Consider the following 23,651-nt stretch of genomic DNA (forward strand, 5'->3'; position numbering starts at 1 on the left):
AGGAAGGGGGCAGGGTAGGGAAGGAAAACAAAGAATAAGGAAATGTTTAGTGCTTTTAAAGCCAGCCCAAATAGCTGAAAGAAAGGCATTCCCTTAGATAATGGAGCCATTAGACACTCTGAAGGTTCCTGCCGCCATTCCTCACAGGGGCTTTCCAAAAATTTAATTCATTCTCAGCTACCAAACAAAGGGATGTAGAAAATAATTTTGAGACTTTCTGCCAAAGGGGCAGTTTGGCCCATTCTCTATGCATAAATAGACCTTCCTCCAAAGAATGCAAGGTGACACTTCCCCCACACCCCCTATCCATGCACATGCCATGCTTCAAGCTGCCTCCTTCCCATTCTCTTCAATAACTTTGCTAAGGAAAAAAAAAGTATGTTCATGCATTTTCAACACATTTTATTATATTTCTGTATGCATTACTCTCAAAACATCACAAGAAATGATCAAACCACTTAAACCTTCAAATAAAAAAATCTGAAACAGTTTATGCCCACAATTGTACATATTTATAGTTAAGAAACATTCTTTATAAATATTGTTTCCTCTGTAGCAAGTTAATACCATAATTTAATTACAAATGGATAAATATGGCAACGGATATTTACAGAAGGGTGTTATTACGGAAAAAGCTAAGGGCACAACGTTTACTCCCACCCCACCCCCCAATCTTTCATACAACAACTAACAAATCAAACTCGCAAAAGCACTGAAACATCACATGTAAACCCAGCTAACAGAAAAATACATTCACAAGCGTTGGTGGTGGTGGTGATGTGTGCTATGAGTTGGTGTGTTGAAGAAACAGAAGGGAGACTTTGGCACGGCTCATTTTTTCCAGTCTATAGTTGGTTGCATGAAGTTTACAATCAAGTTGCCTCATTAAAAGGAACACAATATTTAATACCACAATACGAAATAAACCATTTTCTTCCACATTACTCAAAAAAGAAACCGGGTAAACTAAGAGGAAAAGAAAAGGCCCATCACTTGGGGAAGGGGATGGGAAGAAGGCGGGAAGGAACGCAATCCGGAGTTTACAAATGGACAAACTTCTATCCATCACCAATAAGCCATTAAAATCACCGTGGAAAAGGAAGGAGTCCGCCATGGCTATGTACAGTTGGTCAAAAGACTGGGAAGCGTGTGCGGGGGACAGGGGCTTGCTAGGGAAGTTTGGCTTTTCGTGGAGTTTACTTTCTTAAAATTTTTATTATTTTATGTTATGTTTTCAGCTTCAGAGACACACAGAGAGATTTTGCTTTTCATGCCTTGATTGTTTAAAAAAAAACTTTTAAAAATCCTTCTGCTGGTAAAACTTTTTCATCACCGTAAAAATCAGATTCATGATTTTAACAACACGATCCTAAGGTGCCCTCGGTGGGTTTTGGGAGGGCTGTGGTGGAGGGGATAACAGGGGACGGGAGGAAGACCTGGCCCCTCACACGTACCATTCATTGAAGTTGGAGGAGAGGCCGCTGTGGCCTCCGGCTGTCCCGCTGCCCCCTCCAGAGCCGCCGCCGCCCCCGCCGCCCGCCCCGCCGCCCCCGCCGCTGCCTGTGGCCGAGCCGCCTCCGGAGCCGCTGCTGCCAGAGCCCGCGCCTCGGTGCACTGCGGACACCGCGGCTGCCGCCGCCGCAGCTGCCGCCGCCGCCGCCGCCGCTGCCGGGGACAGGTTGGAGCTGCTTTGCGGCTCTGCGCTGGGGGACACCAGCCCCGGGGGCGTGGATGACTCGTAGCCAGAGCTGGCAGCCGGCGAGGACTCGGAGCCCTGAGGGGAGGACTCATGGACCTGCAAGACAAAAGCCGGGAGCGGGGACCAGAGGGGACTGGGTGTGAGTGCAGCTGCTGTGAGGCCGGGTCCCTGAGCCGGGGGCATCCCAGGACTGTCCCTCGGCCCCTGGGTACCCTCCCAGGCCCGCCGGGAGCTGGTGCTCGAGGTCGGCCTAGCCCTCCCGGCTACCGCGGTGGTACCTTCATGTGCTTCCGCAGCGAGCTAGGGTGCGTGTAGGACTTGTCGCACATCTTGCAGAGATAGGGCTTATCTGAGGTGTGGACATGCATGTGCTTCTTCCTGTCGCTGCTGTTGGCGAAGCGCCGGTCACAGCCCTCGAACTCACACTGGAAAGGTTTCTCCCCTGTGGACAGCAAACAGGGCGCTTGCTTACGGACACCCAGGACCCCAAAGTCCTCACCAAGGCTGCCAGGGTACAGAGTAAAGGGCAGAGGGACGAGAGAGGGCTGAGTCTCTGAAACAGGCTGGATCCCCCTACGTAGAAACAACTAACAGATTCCATCATTTATTTCGTAATTTACTTCCCTTCACAAATTTCCAACTAATTTCGGGGCGCTCCTGGCCCTGTTCGCCTTTCCACAGAGCTTTTTGGATCCCCAACCCCCTAACAAGTTGGTCTAGCCATCGAGAAGCTGTTATTTTGACAAAATATTTGGGGCATTATCAAAACCACACAGGCGGCTGGGCTGCTGTCGCTTTCTCCTCGGGGCCAGTAGGCAATCACATTTGGAGATGCTGTGAGCCGTTTGGAGACTGGGCTACAGAGAGACTGAGCCAGTATTTCATCCAAAATTCTGCAAATTGAGTTAACCGTTAATTCTAGTATAAATGCCTCTCTCTCTCTCTCTCTCTCTCTCTCATGGGGAGAGGGGTTTAAACATTAGTGATAAGGTAGCCTTTTAATGATTATAGCTCCCAGCACAAGTTGAGGGGTTGGGGGCTGGAGTCAGGAAAACCTTTCAAAATCTCCATGTTTAATTTTCTGGCGGTTCCTGCATCCTGTTGCCAGGATTCCAAATGCTTGGAGTCATTTAGAGGTGTGAGAACTCAAACGTCGTTCCACTTGGAAAGGGGACCAGTGAACGTTAAATTCCATTAGCACCTAAACTGTTTTTTAAAAGACAACCGCTCAGACACAGGGCATTTCATGCAAATAAATTTCTCAAATTTTAAACCTTGTTAAAAGCTTGTCTCGCACCTCGGCTCCCTCCCTTCCCAAAAGAGAACAATAGGCCTCTGGCTCATCCCCACTTCGGAGTAAATATTGACGAGGGAAGCTGCTAAAACATTTGGCTTTCTTTTAGGAAATCGTCTTTTGAGATTTTGGCTGAGACCCGGTCGTAGATGAATAATCTGAGGCGGGAGGCGCGTTCTTTTGCGTCTCTCTTCTCACGCTATCGCCCTGCGGGGCGGTACTGCCTGGGGCTCTTGCTGGCCCAGGCGAGGGTCGAAGTTGGGAGTCGCAAACCCTCTGGTGCCCATTAGAGAATTTCACAAACTGCTGACAAACCACCGTCAGTCCCCTGCGACCCACCCCGAGATGGGCTTTAAAAACACTTTTTAAGTGAGAACCGCTTTACAGCTTCGGCTCACACCAGATTCATTTAATGGGAAACAGTCCCGAGAAGGGCGTTTGGACCCTGAGTAAAAGAAACGGGAAAACACACAAGCCTCTGAAAAACAGATAATCCACTCAGGGCATAAAAGCTCATTCAGACAAGATGACAAAATCCTTGCTAGGCTTGTTTCCCGGACATCTAGTTAGAGCAGAATTGTTTTATTTTGTGCGCTCTATTTAGAATGGAAATTATTCACCAGGGCTGGGGGGAGGGGGATCGCTTCACTCCAAGTATATATTTGGTATTACACTGATCATTTAAAGTTCAATTTCCGCACATGGAAAAATCCCAGCCCAATACAATAATACTCTGCCATCCTCCAACAAAAACAAGCCGCTGCCTGTCCTGCACTCTCCCAGGTCTCTGGCTGGTGGTTGCCCCCAGCGCTCGGGAACACGCGAACACACACACACACACACAAACACACACACATACACACAAACACACACACCACACACGCGCGCGCGCGCGCTCAGCCCGTGAGTTTCTCTTCGAGGTGCGGTTTCCCACTCCGGACCCACGATTACCTGTGTGGGTCCTTTTGTGGATCTTGAGGTTCTCGGAGCGCGCGAAGACCTTGCCGCAGCCCGGGAAAGGACAGGGAAAGGGTTTCTCGCCGGTGTGCACGCGGATGTGGTTGACCAGTTTGTATTTGGCCTTGAAGGGCTTGCCCTCGCGTGGACACTCCTCCCAGAAGCAGACGTGGTTGCTCTGCTCCGGGCCGCCGACGTGCTCCACGGAGACGTGGGTCACCAGCTCATGCATGGTGCTGAAAGTTTTGTTGCAGCTTTTCTTGGGATTGCTTAGCTGCTCGGGATCGATCCACTTGCAAATGAGCTCCTGCTTGATGCACTGCTGCCGCATGTAGCGGAAAAAGGCACCAGGGTGGTGGTGATGGTGGTGGTGGTGGGCTGCGGCCGCTGCCATGTTCATCCCCATGTTCATATTCATGGGGCCGTACTGATTGTGGAGTTGCGCCGCCGAGTAGGGGTCGGTCCGCGGGCTGGCCACTTGGCGGTACTGCTCCGAGCGCCCGAACACTTCGCCGGGCAGCCCAAGGCGCATTTGCCCGTTGAGCACGTTCTGCGAGCCGTGCGGCCCGTGCTGCTCCGGGAGGCCCGGGAAGAGGAGGTGGCCCTGCGCGTCCGAGTGCGCGTGGTGCAGGCCGCCCGCGCCCGGTCCGAAGAGCCCATGCTGGCCGCCTCCCGGCGCCGAGTCCCCGAAGCCGCGGCTGCGGAACAGGAAGTCCCGGGTGGAATTAAAGGGAGGCCCGGAATAGGAGCCAACGTGCGCGGCGTGGGGCCCCAGTGCCGCGGCCGCAGCGGCAGCTGCAGCCGAGCCCGGGTATGCACCCGGACCTTGCGACGTGAACGCCGAACTCTGACCAGGAGACAGTTCGTGCGCTCCAGGGTTGAGCTTGAAGGCGCCCATGTGCGCCGCGGCTGAGTCCACGAAGCCGTTCTGAGCCGCCGCCAGGCTCAGCTCGCGGTCCTGCATCTCCGCAGCCGCCGCCGCCGCCGCCGCGGCCGAGTGATGGTGGTGGCGCGCGAAGCTGCCCACCCCGATGGCCGGGAACTGCGGCCCCGCGTCCAGAAGCATGGCCAGCGCGCCCGGCCGACCTATCGGCCCCGGTGAGCCCTGCCGCCTCGGTTCCCTCTCCCGATCGGCAAGGCGCGTCCTCCGAACGCCCAGCTCCGTGAGCCGGCGCTGGAAACGCTGGCGACTGCGGCCCTGGGAGCCGCGCTGCTAGCCCGCCGCCGCCGCCGCCTGGATCTGCCTCGGGCCGCCGGGCGCGGAGCAAAGGCGCGGAGAGGAAGAGGAGGCGGCGGCGGAGGAGGCGCGGGAGGAGGAGGTGGAGGAGGAGAAGAGTCCAAAGCCAGGAGCAGAACCAAAGTGTATTAAAGGAGCTGCGGCGGGGGCGGGCGGGCAGGGCAGGGGAGGGCGGGCGGGAGGAGGGAGCGGAGGGAGGTGTGGGGAGCGGAGGAGAGGGGGGCCGCCGGAGGGCGAGTGCTGCGCCGCGGCCCCCACCCCTGCGCGCCCCCGCGCGCGCACGCACGCACTCACTCGCACGCTAGCTGCCTGGCACTGCTGGCGGACCCCGAGCCTCGCTGCGATTAGCAGCGCCTGCCGAATGAAGTCACCGCAGCCGCGGGGCCACGGTGCCCCGGGGCAGCGGCTGTGCGCCGGCAGGCAAGCAAGCAGAAGACTGCAGCGAGCTTCGCCAGTCCCAGAGCCTCGCGCACCCGCGGCTCCACCTGATCTCGGCGGGGGCGCTGGGCAGCCCGGAGGAAGAGGCCAGGCGCCCAGTCTGCGGCGCTCTCGGGTGGCCGCTCCCTCCCCCGAGGCCTTGCTCGCGCCGCCCAGCGCTCTGCGGGTATTGTTCGGCTCCGAGACTGCGGGGTTTAGCCCTCCTGGTCCTCCGAGCTTGGCATTGGCGTCGCGGGAGTAGTAAACTTGCAGCGGCCACGAATTCCCTCAGATGAAGGAAACGGGCGCGTCGCTCCCTCTTTCTTTAAGTTGGGCCGGAGGAGGGGGCGGGGGAAGAGCAGGGGAGGGGGACTGTGGAAGGGGAGAAGGCGAGGAGGGGGAGGGGAGCAGGGTGAGGCTAGGCTGAAAAACAATAACAACAATAAAAAAGTGATCTCTGGTTCTCCTTCTTCCAGCCGATCCGCCCTGGGTGCTAGTCCGGGCGCGAGTGCTCGCACCAACAAGGACAGAGCGTTGTCCTCGGCACAAGCAAATGCCAGGAGGCCAACGCGAGTTCCTCCCTCGCGGCTGTGGCAGGCAGCCTTCGCTGCCGCCTCTGTTTACTTCGGTGGGCGCTGAGGCCGCAGAAGCAGCCTTTTATTTTATTTATTTATTTATTTTTTTGTCCCCTCCTTTTCCTCTCCCCTCCCCCGCGTACCCTAGTCTCCCGCCCGGGTATTCCTCCCTCCAGATCCAGGCCGGGCCTCCTGGTCACACCGCCCCTTTAACGGCGGCTCCCGCCCACCCCTCCCTCCTGGAACGGCTATTGGCCACCGTGGCCTCGTCAATCCTGCGCCCCCGCCCTGAGCCCAGCCCTCCCCACCTTCCCTGCGCCTTGCTGGGTCTGTGCGGCCACAGCAGCGGCCGAAAGCACCCGCGGACTGGGCCTTCTCTGCAGCAGCGCTTAGCCTGCACGTCTGGCCCTGTGGCTCCCGGCCCCAGCCGGCTAATACAGGAGCCCAGCTGAGAGCGTAATATGGCCCCAGGCCTAAGAGCCCTGATGCCTTCCGCCGGATCCTGGAGCGGGATTGCACTATGCACCCGCAAACTTTGTCCGAGGGATCAACTCCCCAGGGATCACATCCACTCCCTAACGACACAGAAAAACCCGGGAACCCTAGCCCAAAGCACCCTTGGCTGCAGAGACGTGATTAACAGTCGAGTCACCAGGCCAGAGTACCCGAGGGAGCGAGGAGACTTTGGGGACAGGGACAGGTCTCTTGCCGCGTCGGCACACTCTGCATTCCCCGTCCTCACCTTGACCAGTTTGCTTCGAGGCGTTGAAACACGGGTGAAGGACGGTGGACACAGATAAAGTCAAACTTAACTCCTACTCTACCCCCTGGAAACTAACCTAGACATCACCCTACCCCGGGCAGTGGTCCCCACCTCCACTTGGGCGCACTTAGCTCCCCCAACCCCCGACGCTGGTGTTCTGCTCAGATTACAGGAGTAAACCCAGGCAGCAGCCGCCCCAGAGGCAGGGCCAGGGGCGTTGTTTGGAAGTCGTTTAAAGACAGTGTCACCCTCAGGGTGGATGTCCATTGACATGGGCCACATTGGGCCACTAGGAAGTGGGATGTCCGGAATCAAGCAAGGTTTAGGCCTTAATTTGGCTGTTGATATATCAGGCTCAGGGCCTCGGAAAAATAAACTGTGGGGCTTAAACCTTCTTTACGGTAAATGTCACTCATTCTTCACCCAAGCGCCGCCCTCGACCCCAGGCTGGCTGACCATTAAGGACATCCCACGGCCCTCCGATCGCACTCAAGTGGTAACGGGAGAGGGAATTGCGGGCACAGAGTCTGGGGAAGGACAGCCTGTGGCCAAAGTCTTTCTTCGCCTTTGGCAGGCCTGAGAACTACTTTTATTTATAAATCTGGGAACTGAGATAAAATTCGGGCCAGAGAATAAGCACACACTTTGAAATTTTATACTGAAGTGAAATCACCAAAAACGCTGGTGGAATACTCTTGTTCAGAATTGTTGCAGTGAATTGGGATCTCCTGCCTGCTCAGGCAGATTCTCATCCCTTAAGGGGGTCGGGCTCAACTGTTGAAGCTGGCCGCAGCCGCTTCTATAAAGGCTCCCTTCCCTCCCTCTGTTCCCGCTTCCCTGCCACGGGGGAGGGGAGGGACGACCAGGAGAAGAAGGCATCTTGTCTGAAATCATGAGCTTTCCTGGAAGCTGGAGGGAGGAAATAGTCCTCTTTCCACACCATACCCCTACCTCACCTCTCAAAGGGCAGATGCCAAACTGTCCTGCTAGACTGCAGGGGGGAGGAAGGGGAGGGGAAGGGAGGGAGACCATCTAAGCAGAAAGACTTTTTTTTCTTATTTAAAAAAAAACAACCTGCCCTTTTTAATCTTTCACATTTGCTTACCTTATTTATCAATTTATACTGAAAAGTGCATATAACGGTTTGCTCTAAAAATACCACCCTCCCATTTTTTAAACCTAAGATTGGTTGTGAGAATAACAGTCTTAACCATCCAAAGACCTTATTCCCCTCTTCCGAGCCCCACAGCCGCAGGTTTTCCTTCTCCCCCACTTTCTCACCCCTCCCCACTCTTCCCTCCCTCTTCTTTTTGACCTATTCTCTCCTTTCGCTTTGATTTCTCCTTTGCTGCGCCCGCATTTCAGGACGGCGCGGCTGGGCGCTTGCTCGCGCTGGATTCCAGGGCCGAGCGGTAGGGCAGACGCCTTAATTCCCGCCGGAGAGCTCGCGGGCTGAGCCCTCCTGGCTATTCTTTCCCAGCTCCAGTTCTCCTCTCACTGCAGGAAACAGAGGAGCTGAGCCAAGTTCAAAGTCACGTCTCCATCCCCTCTCAGAAGTATTTTATTTCTCCGCAAACCGAAAAAAAAAAACAACCTTTTCCTTCTTGAGGTTTTTTTTTTTTTTTTGAAGGAAGGAGAGGGAAGAGCGGGAGGGAAAGAACAAGGGTGTGTGTGTGTGTGTGTGTGTGTGTGTGTGTGTGTGTGTGTGTGTGTGCAATGGCCTTCTGGATTATTGCTCAAAAGTAGACGTGGATTCCTTTGAGGAAGGAAGGAAGGAAGGAAGGAAGGAAGGAAGGAAGGAAGGAAGGAAGGAAAGGAGGAAGGAAGGAAGGAAGGGAGGGAGGGAGGGAGGAGGGAGGGAGGGAGGAGGAAGGAAAGGAGGGAGGGAGGGAAGACACCGTGAATTAATTCATTTTTTCAGCGGGTTTCTAGAAAGGCTGGTCTGCAGTGATGTCAAACTCACCAAACTGACAGCAAGCATGTTTGTTCTTTTTAGTTCTTACAGACTGTTCTTTCCAAACAGAGCAAAACCTGTACAGGGCAAAACCTCAGCTTGTGGCTGAGGAGGATATCCGGCCCTGGGCTCCTAGCAAGGGTACATTTTCCAGCAAGTGGAGAGAATCAAGGCTTGATCAAAAATTTGTGGTGTGTTTACAAAATAAAAATAGGGTATGGGGGGAAGCAAATCCCACAAGCATCCTAGCATCCAGCAACTCCTTTTGGTCTGCAGGCCTCTGAATGGTGTCTACTGAGACCTCTTGTAGCATCATGTGCACACAAAGAAGAATAAATACATTGTGTTTTCACCCACTGTGTTCTCACACATATAGGTATATATTATGAGGCAGGAGAAGCCAAACACAAACAAACTCTTGGCCCCAGTAACATATAAATTTTGATTTCTTTTTCTAAAAAAAAAAAAAAAAAAAGGAGTTGTGAGGAAAAGTATGGAATACATTGTCTTTAAATCTTAGACCAAAATAATATTAGTATTAATAATAATAATTTCCTTTTTTACAAAGTTCTAGTACCACCATCATCTGTACCACAGGGTTAAAATTCAACAACTCATCAACAGGATATTAAGTTGAAGGTCATTTTTGATTCTGCTTTCTCAGCTACTCCTAAGTTGGGTGACCCCTGACCCATGAAAGACCACATGTGTGCTCTGAGGAGCCCCTCTGTAAAACCCACCTAGAACAAAAGTCTTTTGTCAGGACTTTAGAAAGGTATAATGCAAAAGAAGAGGAAGTTGTGAAAAGCCCAGCCAAAGCTTTAACTGTTAAATAACATTAAGAAGGAGGATGTGAGTGAAGATCCCATAAGACAAAGCTTTCCCATGGCTTCACTTTTTTCTCTTCATAGTTAACGCTGTAGTTGAGATAATTAAAAAAAAAAAATCTCAGTATAAAATATGTGCCCACCAGTAGTCTAGTTTGTACTTCTCAGAATGGGGGTGAAGAGGCCATCAGCCACCCAGTCCCCACAACTGGGTGACAGTAATTGTGGTTTTGGAATAAGAAGAGAACTGGAGTGTTTTCAATGCTGGAAAACAAAACAAAAACAAACAGGAAAAAAAAAAGGAGGAGGCTGTAGCTTACAGGAGCATATTTAATTATTTCAAAGGTTGTTATCCTTGGGCTCCCGGGCAATCCCGGAGGCTGAACACGGACAAGGCAGCAGCTTTCCGATAAAGTGCAGTATTATTGCAGTAGACTTTGTAATACAATTTATGCTGTCATTCATAAATAACAATGCCATATGTCAACCATATTGCTTACACAAGTAAAACCATCAACATGTCACTATTTGATTTATCTCAACAGCTTCTTCAAATATTGAAGTGTAGATCCTGAAGGGGTGTTTAGTAGAAGAACAACACCCCAATTTTGAAATAAAGAAATAAATACATTGAAGTTTCTGGTTGCATCTTTATCTGACTTCCAAGATAGTAAAGTTTGAGAGATGAAGAAAAGTCCATTTCAGTCCTAAAAAATAAAAATTAGGCTTTTGTGTGAACCTTGACAATATAAAAACATTTTGTGGTTCTCACTTGGACCTTCTGAGCATATTTTAGGATAAAGCAGTGTGTTTCTCAAGAAATCTTCAACCCTAGTGGTCAAAGGCCTTTCTCAAACAACCTCTATTTCTGACTGTAAAAATAATTTTGAAGCAAATGGGAATATGTGACCACAGGCAGATTTCACATAACTTATCTTTGGAATTGTAGAAGTAAGTTGATCATTTTTCCCCTAACAGCTTGTCAATGCTAAGGTCAAGTGGTTACAGGATGGGGCCAGCTCTTCACTATCCAAAGGATTCGGACAAAACACCGCCCACCCCACCCAATCTAGACACAGTCGTGACTTTTGTCTTCCCATCTCCATCACGCCCTCGAATGTGTGACAGGAATCATAAACCTTAGAATAAAGCACGGTTTTTGGCTGCCCCTCGCACCACACGTGTCGGGGGAGCCTGGAGATTCCGTATGAGTTCAGAAGGGCGGGAAAGCGGCAATCCCCAAAGAGACACTCAGAGGGCTGCGAATTGCCACAGGACGGTTTTGAGCACCAAGGTGTCTGAGACCAGTCGTAGCTCCCATGCCAGACTAATCTCGAGCGGTGAGGAGCGGTGAGGACGCGAGAGTGGAGAATCTGGTCCCTGTCCGAGTGGCCAGGAGAGTCGACTTTAGACCTTGCTGACTTGGAAGCCTAGTGAACCTGATTTGGGAAATGCCTTTTCACCCACAGTCGCCGTCTCTCCCAGCCCTGATAGAGCTCCGCTAAAATGAAGATTTACTGGTCCGCTTGCCTTTCTGGCTCCGGCTTGTAGAAAACTCTGGGTGAACTATCACCACAATCCTCGTGCCTGCTAGCAATTGCCACCCTGCATGAGTTGAGCACCCCTTGGCCATCCTCGCCCAGGTTCAACCGTCCTTCTCCAGGAGTCCTGTGTGCCTGTTCGCCCTTGAACCCGCCTCTGGCTCAGTCCCTAAGGCCCTAGACTGCAAATCCGCTCCGCACCTAGCCCTTCCGCAAGGAGGCCGCCTCTCAGAAACCACGCGGGACTGGCTAGTCGTAAAGCAATTGCAGGGGCAATAAAAAGGCATCTCGGTGGGTCTCCCCAGTTCCTTTCTTGTCCACCCTACCGTTCCCCAAGTCCCCCCCACGCCCGCCCGCCTGGAAAAACAATCAAACAAAGACTCAAAAGCCAGGAAATGTCCAATTCACTTCCCTTAGAGTTTATTAATTGCCCACACCCATCGTAGGAAACTTGACTGTGTTAAGTGAGGCACGGAGGGCACCTGGAGCTGGGAGACGCAGCCCTCCCTCCCGACAGCGGGAAGCCTGCCTGCAACATCCCCAGGCGCCAAGTTCTGTAGCCTTTAGGCAGCTAAGCCGCAGCGTGGCCGTCGGGTTCCGGCCAGCTGGGAGTTGTCTGCGCTTTCCAGTTCCCCGTGTCTTTGTTTGGGGGGCTAGAAAGAGGTTAGGGTTACTGGAGCAAACGCGAGGTCTGTAAATTTACGGCTGCCAAAGCCCGGGTTGCCTCCAGCGCCGGTATTTCCAAAGCATGCTGTATCTCTGCCTTCATACAAGGACCTCTGCAGCAGAAAGTGTAGATCAGGGCTTGAGTTTTGGGAAGTGGCCCTGAAGACCACTTCCACCATCAGAATAGGAGAACAGTCCACAGGAAAGGAAGGAATTAGCATGAACACATCTATTACTCCCTGCTTTGGAAATCAGTACATTATTCTCTTCAATACTCTGGAAATTGTTGTTTATTTAGGAACTGTAACATAGTTATCGCGTCCGTAGAAAGTTGGGATTTAAGGGGGTTTGGGGTTGGCTCCCAAACAGCTTGAAAAAGAAACAGAGCACCTGGGGTCAGGCAGGTCATCACAATAACAAAAAGCGCGTCTACAAAATAAAAAGCCCTTTTATAAAGCAAGGCAATCCCGGAAATCCACAGCGAGCCTTCCTGATGACCAAGTAGCTGGGCCTATTCTCAGGTTTAATTGGCAGGCGGTTTATTGGCGCCTTGTTGGTGTTGATTGAAATTTTGCTCTCCAGCCCTTTCTTTCAAGAATTAGCATCTCAAATCGATTTACCTGAGTCAATTATCTTTTTAGGGTCTGGGTTGGGTCATAAATTTGAATATTCATTAAACTCACTTTAAAATATTCCCTTTCCAGTCACCACCCAAATCTCTGTTATTTCCAAAGAAAGTGTTTTCTTTACCCTTCCTTCCTTCCTTCCTTCCTTCCTTCCTTGCTTCCTTCCTTCCTCCTTCCCTCACTCCCTCACTCCCTCCTTCCCTCCCTCCCTCCTCCCTCTCTCCCTTTCTTTCTCTCTCATTCTTTCTTTCTTTTTAGGTCTCCCATAAAAAGAAATTGATCAGGGAGCTATATTTGAATTAAGACATATTAAATCGATGACAGATACATATCATGCTGTGTTTAACAAGACTTGTACAAGGAGGCGGGTTTCAGATTCCACACGGCTCTGCTGCAGCATTATCCACATTTTTATAGCCTTTCCTTCATGCCTCCATTCATTAAACCATTAAGTTTCAGCAATTCAATGAAACAAAGCGGTTATAATTTTGACGAAAAGCCATTTTGAAGGGGGTGGAGGTACCTACTTTATTGTACAATAAAATTGCTCAAAGGTCTATATTATAAACTAGGTTGTACTTATTTTCTTTATTCACTTTTTGGGTTTAGTTTGTTTTGCTGATAACCTGCAGGAACGACTCCAAGCTGTCTTTACTGCCAGTATGGACATTCATTGCCAAGAGGTTGAAATAAAGGAAAATCATTTGAAATGTCCTTGGAGAAAATGAAGACAGTGGTGGTGATTCCCAATGTGACGCTTCCTTTATACACCATCTATACAGATGGCACCGTTCTCCACCAGCCTTTCCATGGCTGGCTCAGGATATTTAAGTCTCTGAAACAAGTCATCAAAAAATTGTCCTCCCCAAATACAGATGTGGATTTGATTACTGCCACTGTGTGTGTGTGTGTGTGTGTGTGTGTGTGTGGTGTTTCTGCTCATGCTCTTTGCGTTTTCCCTAGATTTAAACTTCATTTAAACTAACAGAAAAAGGCATTTAGAATGTGATGGCTTGGTTGTCAGCTTTATAAGAGAAATGACATTCCCCAGGTTCATAGGGAAGCTCCTGAAGCATGGTTCACACCGATATCAATGACACTAGCAAATCAACTCTTTTGAAATAATATTTATTTTGAGGGTTATGATCTGATGACAGCTTTGGGGGGGGGGGGTTGATCTTTCCTCAAACTGCAAACGAATTAAGCTTGAACATGGTTTATTGCTTTCCTGCCCCACTACCTCCCACCCACCCCACTCTCCACCTCCGGATGTGGGGGGGGCAATCATATTCGACTCGTTATTACTACTTTATAGATGATTTTATTGAAGGGATCAAAATAGTTTTGCTCGAGTTTGAGCATTTTAGAACATCACAAAATTAAGAATATTTTATTAAAATAAAAAACAAATGACACTTTTGGGCGACTGAAAGTCCTATTTAAGAGGGGGGTCTCACATTTCTCCCACGGCCCCGCCATGATGCAGAGATACTTCCGCCAAGATAATACTTCTATTTTTAAAACTGGTTTGGTAGCAAATGGATGCAAAAGGGATAGCATTCGCTAAAACCCAGGGCGTGGGATCCTAGGATTTTTGATTTTCAAGCATGGCATTTCAGTTTAAGAAGGAGGAAGCTTATTCTATTAATAAACAAATAGGCAAGATACTTACTGATTTTAAAACATTTATTTGGTGTATTCCAACTTGTGGTCCTTCCGGAAAAACTGAGGCACATATGAGGAGTGCCTTCTGGGCAGGAAGGAGACATTCACTTAAAGGACGTCTCTTATTTAACGGCTTCACTTAGGAGTGACGCTATTTGGCCTTCTCTGCCACTGTATCTCTGAGAGGCAAAAGTTAGCTTGGCCCTCCCTCCACATTCCCACCTCCCCGCCCCTCAGGAGATCCAATTGGAAGTAGCAGATCTAGAACCCATGAGCAGTGAGATTTCGTCTTGAGCCCATTCCTTTGAACTATGTTGAATGGCAACCCATGGTCTAAGCAAGACTGTTCCTTTGGGGATTTATTAGATAATATTTTGACTTTGGTATTTTGCCAAGCTCCATCAAATTGTTTTGCAACCAATAACGTTTAATAACCGTCCTCATTCTGCCTCCAGTCTACACCCCACGTGGGCCCAGGGGAAGTCGAGGTCCATATAAGAAGTTTCTGGCATCGCTACAGATACCATGGCAGGACGGTCACTTGGTCCAGAGAGCAGTCAGGGATTATCCAAGAGAGAAGGTAGAAAGTGTTCGGGTACTACCCTCCTTGGTTTCTTCCCCACCCCCACCCCGTTGCTTGACCCCTCGCAACTGGGTGCACTCTGGTGGAGAGCTGGCAGACTCTCCACACCAGGCGCGTTGAACGAACGAACGTTCGCAGGGGACTGAGTGCGCAGGCCACGCACAAAACTTTCTGCAAGTGGAACTTGGGCATCCGGGGGCAAACCGGCATGCAGAGCTCCTGGGGAGGAGGGGGCGCGAAGTGAAAACGCAGGCGGTCTCGAGCACGGGGGCGGTTTCCCGCTGAGCCCAGAGCCTGAACCGGAGCCAATCGCGCAGCCGAGGCAGCTGCCAATCACACGGCTCCCTCCAATCCCACCCGTGCCATTTCCAAAAACTCGGTCCCACTGTGCAGCTCAAATGTGGTGTTCACTCTGCCAATCGCTGGAGGATAGAAAGGGGACAAGAATAAGCAGTTAGGAGGCCAAGACACAAGAAGTTAAAGAGCGCCTAATATATACATGTTTTTGAAGGCGGGCAGAGAGGGGGAAAAGTGCCCCCGGCGAGGGTCTATGGGCCTGATTGTATAGTTATGATGGAGCCCCCTTTGAGCAAGAGGAACCCGCCAGCGCTGAGATTAGCGGATTTGGCAACGGCTCAGGCCCAACAGCTTCAGAATATGACAGGCTTCCCGGTGCTGGCCGGCCCGCCCGCCCACTCCCAACTCCGCGCCGCCGCCGCGCATCTCCACCCGCGGGACCCAGACACTGACCCCGGCGCGGCCAGCACTGCGCTCGGACCCGAGCACATGGCCCAGGCCAGTGGGCATGGCCCCAGCCCTCCCGCTCAGGCGCTCCAGGGACAGCCCCAGGCTCCCGCGCCCGCTGCCCGCTCCGCCGCCTCAGAGGCGCAACCGGGCGCCCGCACCCACCCCGACGGCGGGGGCAGCGGTGGCGCGCAAGCCTCGGCGCCCCCGCCTCCAGCCCCTCCTCTTCCTCCCTCCCAGTCCCCCTCTCCCCCTCCCCCGCCTCCTCCTTCTGCCCTCTCGGGCTACACCGCCACCAACAGTGGCGGCGGCGGCAGCAGCGGCAAAGGCCACAGCAGGGACTTCGTCCTCCGGAGGGACCTTTCCGCCACGGCCCCCGCGGCGGCCATGCACGGGGCCCCGCTCGGAGGGGAGCAGCGGTCCGGCAGCAGCTCCCCCCAGCACCCGACCCCGCCTCCCCACCCGGCCGGGATGTTCATCTCGGCCAGCGGCACCTACGCGGGCCGGGACGGTGGCGGCCCCGCGCTCTTTCCCGCGCTGCACGACTCTCCGGGGGCTCCCGGCGGCCACCCGCTCAACGGCCAGATGCGCTTGGGGCTGGCGGCCGCCGCGGCGGCTGCGGCCGAGCTGTACGGCCGCGCGGAGCCACCCTTCGCTCCGCGCTCAGGGGACGCGCACTACGGGGCGGTGGCGGCCGCCGCGGCCGCTGCCTTGCACGGCTACGGAGCCGTGAACTTAAACCTGAACCTGGCTGCGGCGGCGGCGGCCGCGGCGGCCGCGGGGCCCGGGCCCCACCTGCAGCACCACGCGCCGCCCCCGGCGCCGCCGCCGGCGCCCGCGCCGCACCCGCACCACCCCCACCTCCCGGGGGCGGCCGGGGCCTTCCTGCGCTACATGCGGCAGCCAATCAAGCGGGAGCTCATCTGCAAGTGGCTGGACCCGGAGGAGCTGGCCGGGCCGCCGCCGCCGCCGCCGCTCGCGGCCAGCAGCGCCAAGCCCTGCTCCAAAACTTTCGGCACCATGCACGAGCTGGTGAACCACGTCACGGTGGAGCACGTGGGAGGCCCGGAGCAGAGCAGCCACGTCTGCTTCTGGGAGGACTGTCCGCGCGAGGGCAAGCCCTTCAAGGCCAAGTACAAACTCATCAACCACATCCGCGTGCACACCGGCGAGAAGCCCTTCCCCTGCCCGTTCCCGGGCTGCGGCAAGGTCTTCGCGCGCTCCGAGAACCTCAAGATCCACAAGCGCACTCATACAGGTGGGTGTCTGTCCCCGGCCGCCGCCGCCACCGCCTGCGCCGCCTCCTCGCCGCTGCTTCGCCTTCTGCTTGCTTTCATTTTTCCCTCCTTCTGCTGCTTCTCCGCATACGTATAACCCGGACATGTGACTTCTTTTTTTTTTCTCTCCTCCCCCCCCCCTTTTTTTTCTATGAATAAGTAATTCGATAGCACACACAGGCCCCGCGCTGGCCTCCCTCTTGGCGGAGTCTCCAGCGCGCCCGCAGCCCCTCCGCCGGGACCGGCAAAGCGCTCCAGCCGCCGCCGCCTCCGCCGCCGCCCGGGAGCAGCAGCAGCAGCAGGAAGGCGCCCAGGACGGTCGGCAGCCCCCACGCGCCCGGCCTCGGGAGGTCCGGAGGCCCATGGGGAAGGGACCTCTGGCTGGGGTCGCCCGGTGGCACCTTCCTTCCCCACGGGACGCAGGCCTCGAGCGACCGCTGCGTTGCCGAGATACGGCGTGGGAGGGGCGCGTGGGACTTGCTGCAGTTTGGGGGCTGGCTGATCAGTGCGGCCTCACCCGGGAAGAGGGGTCCCGGTGCCTCCGGGGCCGGTTGAGGAACCTCAACCCTGGAACCTCAGGGGGCCTCCAGCTATTCACAGGAACTCTTACACACGCTTTTCACGGGCGCGCATCTCACACTAGTTCACATATTCCTGACCTCGTGCACCCACTCCTGACACCACGACTTCCCCTGCACATACACCTCAGTCAACACTTCATTTACATAACCTCACGCACCCACTCACTCACATTCCACCGGCCCTACCTAGAGTGTGTTGGGTTTTGTCCTTTTAAAGAAGGTTCTTTCTAGTCCCGGTGAGGGTGGTTTCCTGGGTCGGCACGGCCTACCCTTCTGCGGAACTTGGGGGGAAACTCTCAACTCCATGAGCATCCCCCCTCCCATTGTACCCCAACGTGGTGGCTCTGGTGAGGCGTGGGGCTGTAGAGGGATGGGTCCAGTGTCCCTGTAGAATGCACAGTCCGGCCAGGCTAAAGCTGTGGAGCGCGGGTGTAGTCGAGATTTATATGATAGGCAATATTACTCCTCCGAGGACACTTAGGTAACCTGAGTTTACATTCAGTAATCACTTGACTGATTTATCTGCGCATCAGAGACCAAGAGGCAGCGCCAAACATGGGTCCTTATGTAGGGCCGAGGCCCTGAGGCCTTGAGGACTTTTTAAGAGCATCCTGGTTTGCAGCCCCAGGCCTTGTGCTTGTGGCCCTACACCTTGCAGGCCTCCCTGTGACTTGCAGGACCCGCACAAGGACAGGACCGGCTAGAAGTACGTTTTCCCTCGAGGCCTCTTTTTTTTTTTTTTTTTTTTTTTCTTCCCTTTCTGTAACTGGAATCAATTCTCCTTAATGACTTTTCCAAACGGAAACTTCCCACGAGACTCTCATAAAAACAACCAGGCTAGCTAAGGCAGCTGCGTGCTCAACACTTCCCCCACGCAGCCAGGGCTAAAGGGAACTTCAAAATGCTGTGCAGGAGGCTTTGGGCCCTCTCCCTTTTCCCAGGCCTCGGGAAGCCAGTGGACCTTACCCTGGAGGCTGCTGGCAGCTGACCAAGGAGAAACTGACAGACTCGCATCATGGCTTTTGGGCTCCCCCAGGATAGGCTACCCTCTGACCCTACCCGAGGCAGCAAGTGGTGGAGGGGACCCGCGGCGGGATTTTCTTTCTGGTTCCACGTAATGGAGATGGTTACATTTCTTGTTCTCACTCCCAGAGACTGCATGGACCCTTGCTGGAGCTTGTGGGGCGCCCCTCGAGAGGGGTGGATGCTGGTACCGCAGGATTCAGTTCATAGCTAGTGTTTGGCTGTCCCAGGGCTTTCTCGGCCATTGGGCATTGTATGGAGAGATAGAACATCTCTGCTTCCTTTCCTCGGTGACACACTGCCTTCCCTTGTGGGGTTATCTGGGATCCCAGAACAGATGGATCAAAGTACTAATCCCCAGGCCACTCCTGAAGGCCTGTTTCCTGACCCACGTGCCCTCAGCTGCGTTTATAACCCGTGTCTGGCCGGGGTCTAGAGGGAGATGGCAAGATCTAGGCAACATCCACACGCTCTTTGCTACAAGCGCCAAGTCTCCAAAACTCTGCATAGTTCAATTTTGACATGACCCCTCTGACAGTGTCTGTAATGGAGACACTGGGGTCTCCCAGCCCTTCTGGTTAGGACTTCCTAGGCCCCTAAACAACATGGGCTGTTCAATTATATCTAGCTTCTTTTTCTTCCTCTTTTCCTGGCCTTTATTCTCTAACTTCTTCCTTGATTTCCACCCCGTGTCTCCTTCACTGAGTCCTGCAGTTCTTTCCAGGGTCATGGAGGAACCAGCAATATTCAAAACACTTGCTTTTCCCAATCTAAGAGATGTAGGCTGCTCAGAAAAATGAGAATTTTGAAATGTAGTGCATTTGCTTAGAATGCATAAAACCATTTAAGCCTCCATATTGAAGGGCTGATTATATGTATATATAGTACATGTATATGCACTTAAAGGATGCTATGTTAAATGAGGCTTACCTTGTCTTAGAGTTGTAACACAGAAGTCCTGACCAATCCGTGTTCTGGAGGAAGGGATTAATTTTGTTTTGTTCCATCCCATCTATAGAGAATTTTAAAGGTGGTAGTTATCAATGTGAGTTGTGTATCCCTTCTACTGGTGGATTAATGTAGAAGGCACATTTCAAGAATAACTAATTTCATTTTTAAACAGTATTTCCAGTTATGGAAAGTTATATTTTAGGTATCTAAATATTTTCAGCTGTGTTATACTCTGGCATTGGAGCAGTTACCATTGATGAAATATGAAAGAAAAAAAGACCTCATTGAAATATTTGTAGGGAGAAAATAAGATAATTAACCACAGAGATTTATCTATTGTTATGCTTTTTGAAATATACGATCTAAAACAAAGAACATTGCTCTATGTTCTGTGTCAGAGTAGCTGCTGGTTTTTTTGTTTGTTTGTTTGTTGTTTTGTTTTTGTTATTTTAATCCTCTTAATTGAAAAAAATTAGTATAAAAAACAGTACTGTGAGATGACTTATTCAGTTTTGGGCCTGAATACATCAAGCTCATAGGTAGTGATGTCAGAGGGAAACTCGGTTGTACTCTAACCTGTTGTCATCGTCTCTTGTTTATAAACACCGAAGTAATTTGGCTAGATCTCCCTAGTTACAGCTAACTAAGCAGTCTCACTTCCTGGACGTGTGGCATTGTGTTTAAGAAGTTGTGCTCTTGGTGCTGATGGATAAATTAAAAGAAGTGACAGGCCAAAGGACTTTAAAAAAATTGGTTTTGATTATTAAGGAGTGACGAACGCTGTCAGGATAAGGCAGGTCTGCTGAGGCTGAAGTGTTTACTGGACTCTGCTCCTCTTACACCTTGGAGTTACAGGGGTGGAATGCAGAAGCCAATGGCCTGACCTCTGCCCGACCAGCTTTGTAAAATCTTGGGATGAGATTATGTGTTTCACAGGCATGTTCAGTTTTTCTCCTTTTCCCACCAGTGAAATCTAGGGAGAGTCTCAATAACATGCCATTGTCATCTTGCTGTGCCCCCAAGCTACTGTAAATTAGTATATATGTTCATGTTTGTTTTTCTTTTCACTCTACCCATTGTTTTGGAAATATGGTTTCATCGGTGTTTATCTTAACAGGGGAATCTTACACTTGCATTCTTCTGTGTTCAGACCCTAAGGGAGTGGGGGGGGGGGGGGGGGGTGGATGTGTGGTGGGGTAGCATGGAGGCCCTTAGTGGCCTTTAGAGGCACATCCTGGACTTTACTTAGATTTCACTCTGACACCTCTGGTGCTATAGGAGCCAACATCTGGTCCCTCACAGCCCAGGTCCAAGCAAAGCCTCCAGGCCAGTGGACACAGGCCAGGCTTGTAGTGTCTCCTCCCTTGCATGCCTGGAATACTGCAGTTAGGAATAAAGCTGGGAGTTGATCTTGGTGGTGGGGACAGGAATGCACCCCTGGTTCTATTCTAAGATTTCTTCAAATGAGAGGTCTCTGGGAAGCCATTGTTAACCTTTCCTGTGTTTTGTTACAGGGGAAAAGCCTTTCAAATGTGAATTTGATGGCTGTGACAGGAAGTTTGCCAATAGCAGTGATCGAAAGAAACACTCCCATGTCCATACCAGCGACAAGCCCTACTACTGTAAGATTCGAGGCTGTGATAAATCCTATACTCACCCAAGCTCTCTGAGGAAGCACATGAAGATTCACTGCAAGTCCCCCCCACCTTCTCCAGGAGGCCTTGGTTACTCATCAGTGGGGACTCCGGTGGGTGACACTTTGTCCCCCGTGCTGGACCCAGCAAGGAGTCGATCCAGCACTCTGTCCCCTCAGGTGGCCAACCTCAATGAGTGGTACGTCTGCCAGGCCAGTGGGGCCCCCAGCCACCTCCACACACCTTCCAGCAATGGAACCACCTCTGAGTCTGAAGATGAGGAAATGTATGGGAACCCTGAAGTTATGCGGACGATACATTAGAATGGTTATTAATAAGTAAGATAGTAAGTGGGGGTCCTTGGACCATAGCCTAACCTGAGACAAACTGGTGACTCAGACTTGCCACCGGGTCTAATTAGCCCTATTTATTCAGTATGAAACCCTATGGTGTTTATACATTTAATTAATTTAATTAAGATATTTGGGGTTTTTTTTCTCTTTCTCATAAAAAAACAAAAAAAACAAACAAACAAAAAAAACAGGACTGGAGATACAGCTCAGTGGTAGAGCGATTGCCTAGCATGCATGAGGCCCTGGGTTCAATCTCTTAACACTGAAGAAAAAAAAGGAAAAAGCAAACAAATAAAAAGCAACCAAGCTGGACTTGTCCATTGCAGTGGGACAGGCCTGGAGGCAGAGTCCATAGAGGAAAATTAGTAGAGAAATTGAGATGTACACTGCCAATACAGTGGTGTGTGTGTGTGTGTGTGTGTGTGTGTGTGTATCTAGTAAATGGGAGAAAAAAGAACATTGAGTCAGACCTTAACATATCAACCAGGCCCTCTTCATGTCCCGGAGTGCCTCTCAGATGCCTTTGGCACCATAATGAGGGCTGCTTTTGAGCCTTCTTATAGAGAGACCTAATTCTGCAAAGGCCTCTTGATTGTAAAACACACGCTTGCTGCATTGACAGCAGATCCTGGACTGTGCCTGTATCCAAAAGTCTTTGTATAAAACAAACAAACAAACAAACAAAACCTTAATTTCTGATATTTATCATTTTAATTCCTATGCTTTTATTACCAATCTCACCGCAACATGATATTTTTATACAGGATTGTTCCTTCGGTATCTTTCCTTGTGTGATTTTAAAAAAATGAAGCAAAAATAAATAAATAAGCGAAGTGCAGCCACCGTGCTGTATCCCCCTGTATCATGCTACTGTGATTGTTCAGACAGAAGAGCTGCTAAGACAGACAGCTGGGAAACTGTGATCTTTTGTAAACTAGTGTAGTTCAAGTGCTTTCTTTTCCCTCTGCTGGGTTGTGCTGCCCTTTTGTTTTTAAACTGGGAATTTTAGATGCTGCTGCCTCTTGCTGCATCCTAACTGGTTGGGTAATAAGGAGTCATGAGTTATGTTTTGACCATGAGTTTTTTGGGGTGCCAGCATGCACAGTAAAGGCTGAGGAGGTGTTATGGTGGCATACTGCCTATTTGTTAAAGCTTTTTTTTTTTTTTTTTTTTTTAAACAGGCCAACTCCTTTTTATACTACTGTCAACCTTTTTTAAAAGTTATTTTTAATGCATTTCTTTCACCTGCGCCATGAGCACTGAATCCTCTTCCATTTGAAAATGACAGTGTGAAGTATATGATTTACATTGCAAGAGGAGGAGTTGCTATGTATGTTAAATTTTTTTAAAGGTCTATAGTTACCACCAAACACTGATGAATGTGTGACCTTTGCCAGGGCTGTCAAGCCAGGATACAAAGGGTCAAGGACCTAGGACAATAACTCTTGGTCAGTTTATGTTCAGTTGGTACAACACATCTCCTGTGCAAACTGTAGTCCAGCAGAAACATCACACATATACTAAAGAGCACTAATTTATCCTCAGAGACCTTGAAGACACCCCCCGCCCCAGGATTTGTAGAAATCTGTTTTGTGTGCTGTGAGTGGTTGATGTAGTCTTGTCATTGTTAATAAGTGTCTATGAATACTTTTATTTGTACAGTTTTTTAATTAATTTATTTTTGAAGATCTTTTTCTTTTTCTGGAAGAGTTCAAAGCACACCAAAGAAATATATTATACATTTTGGTGAAAGATTGTCATTTATGATCCATGGTTTATTTAAGAAAAAAGAAAAGTGGGAAAATATAAAATATATTTTTAAGCTTACTTGAATGGACAAGGTAATGTGAAAACCCAAGACTCTTCCTGCATGTCTTTCTGCCTTGTGTTGATGAGATTATAGTTTATAGATATAAACTATACAATGTTTAGTTATACTAGTACAATGCATGGTGCTGTTACGTGGACACCTTTCAATGTTGTCTTCAGATTGTTACAGTAAATAGGACACATGCAGACCCTCCTTTACAAAGAGAAAGATCTACAACTTGAATATAAAATAATTCTACATTTTAAAAGTTTATTTGATTTTTTTTCCTGTTATTTACTTTCAAGGTCCTTTCAAATAGAAATGATAACGTATGAACTTGGGTGGGATAACTTATGTACTGTAAATTTGTTAGGACAAAATATTCCTGATGTACAAGTTGTTTTATTTATACAACTTTTTCAATGGTAGTTTGCACTATTCTTTATCATGTTACAGGTTTATTTATTATGAAAC

At 50.7% G+C, this 23,651-nt stretch overlaps 2 protein-coding genes across 3 annotated transcripts; one reads left to right on the plus strand and one right to left on the minus strand.

Annotated features, from left to right (window-relative positions):
• Positions 1-386: 386 nt before the first annotated feature.
• On the minus strand, positions 387-5,323 carry Zic2 (Zic family member 2). 2 transcript variants are annotated; one of them, XM_028868275.2, is made up of 3 exons: positions 3,945-5,323; positions 1,978-2,141; positions 387-1,795 (listed from the first exon to the last, which is right to left on the minus strand). In XM_028868275.2, exons 1-3 carry the CDS (start codon positions 5,014-5,016, stop codon positions 1,445-1,447), a joined length of 1,587 nt encoding a protein of 528 aa, XP_028724108.1. In that variant the 5' UTR covers positions 5,017-5,323; the 3' UTR covers positions 387-1,444. The 2 variants fall into 2 exon arrangements, with proteins under 2 accessions (XP_028724108.1, XP_028724109.1); XM_028868276.2 differs by having other exon boundaries at positions 1,703-1,832.
• A 9,709-nt stretch (positions 5,324-15,032) lies between these two features.
• Positions 15,033-21,541, plus strand: Zic5 (Zic family member 5). Its single transcript, XM_028868274.2, has 2 exons — positions 15,033-16,806; positions 20,895-21,541. The coding sequence occupies exons 1-2, from the start codon at positions 15,375-15,377 to the stop codon at positions 21,335-21,337; spliced, it is 1,875 nt and encodes a 624-aa protein (XP_028724107.1). The 5' UTR covers positions 15,033-15,374; the 3' UTR covers positions 21,338-21,541.
• Positions 21,542-23,651: the final 2,110 nt, after the last annotated feature.

This window comes from Peromyscus leucopus, chromosome 9 (assembly GCF_004664715.2).
Source record: "Peromyscus leucopus breed LL Stock chromosome 9, UCI_PerLeu_2.1, whole genome shotgun sequence".
In the NCBI taxonomy this organism is placed as follows: Eukaryota; Metazoa; Chordata; class Mammalia; order Rodentia; family Cricetidae; genus Peromyscus; species Peromyscus leucopus.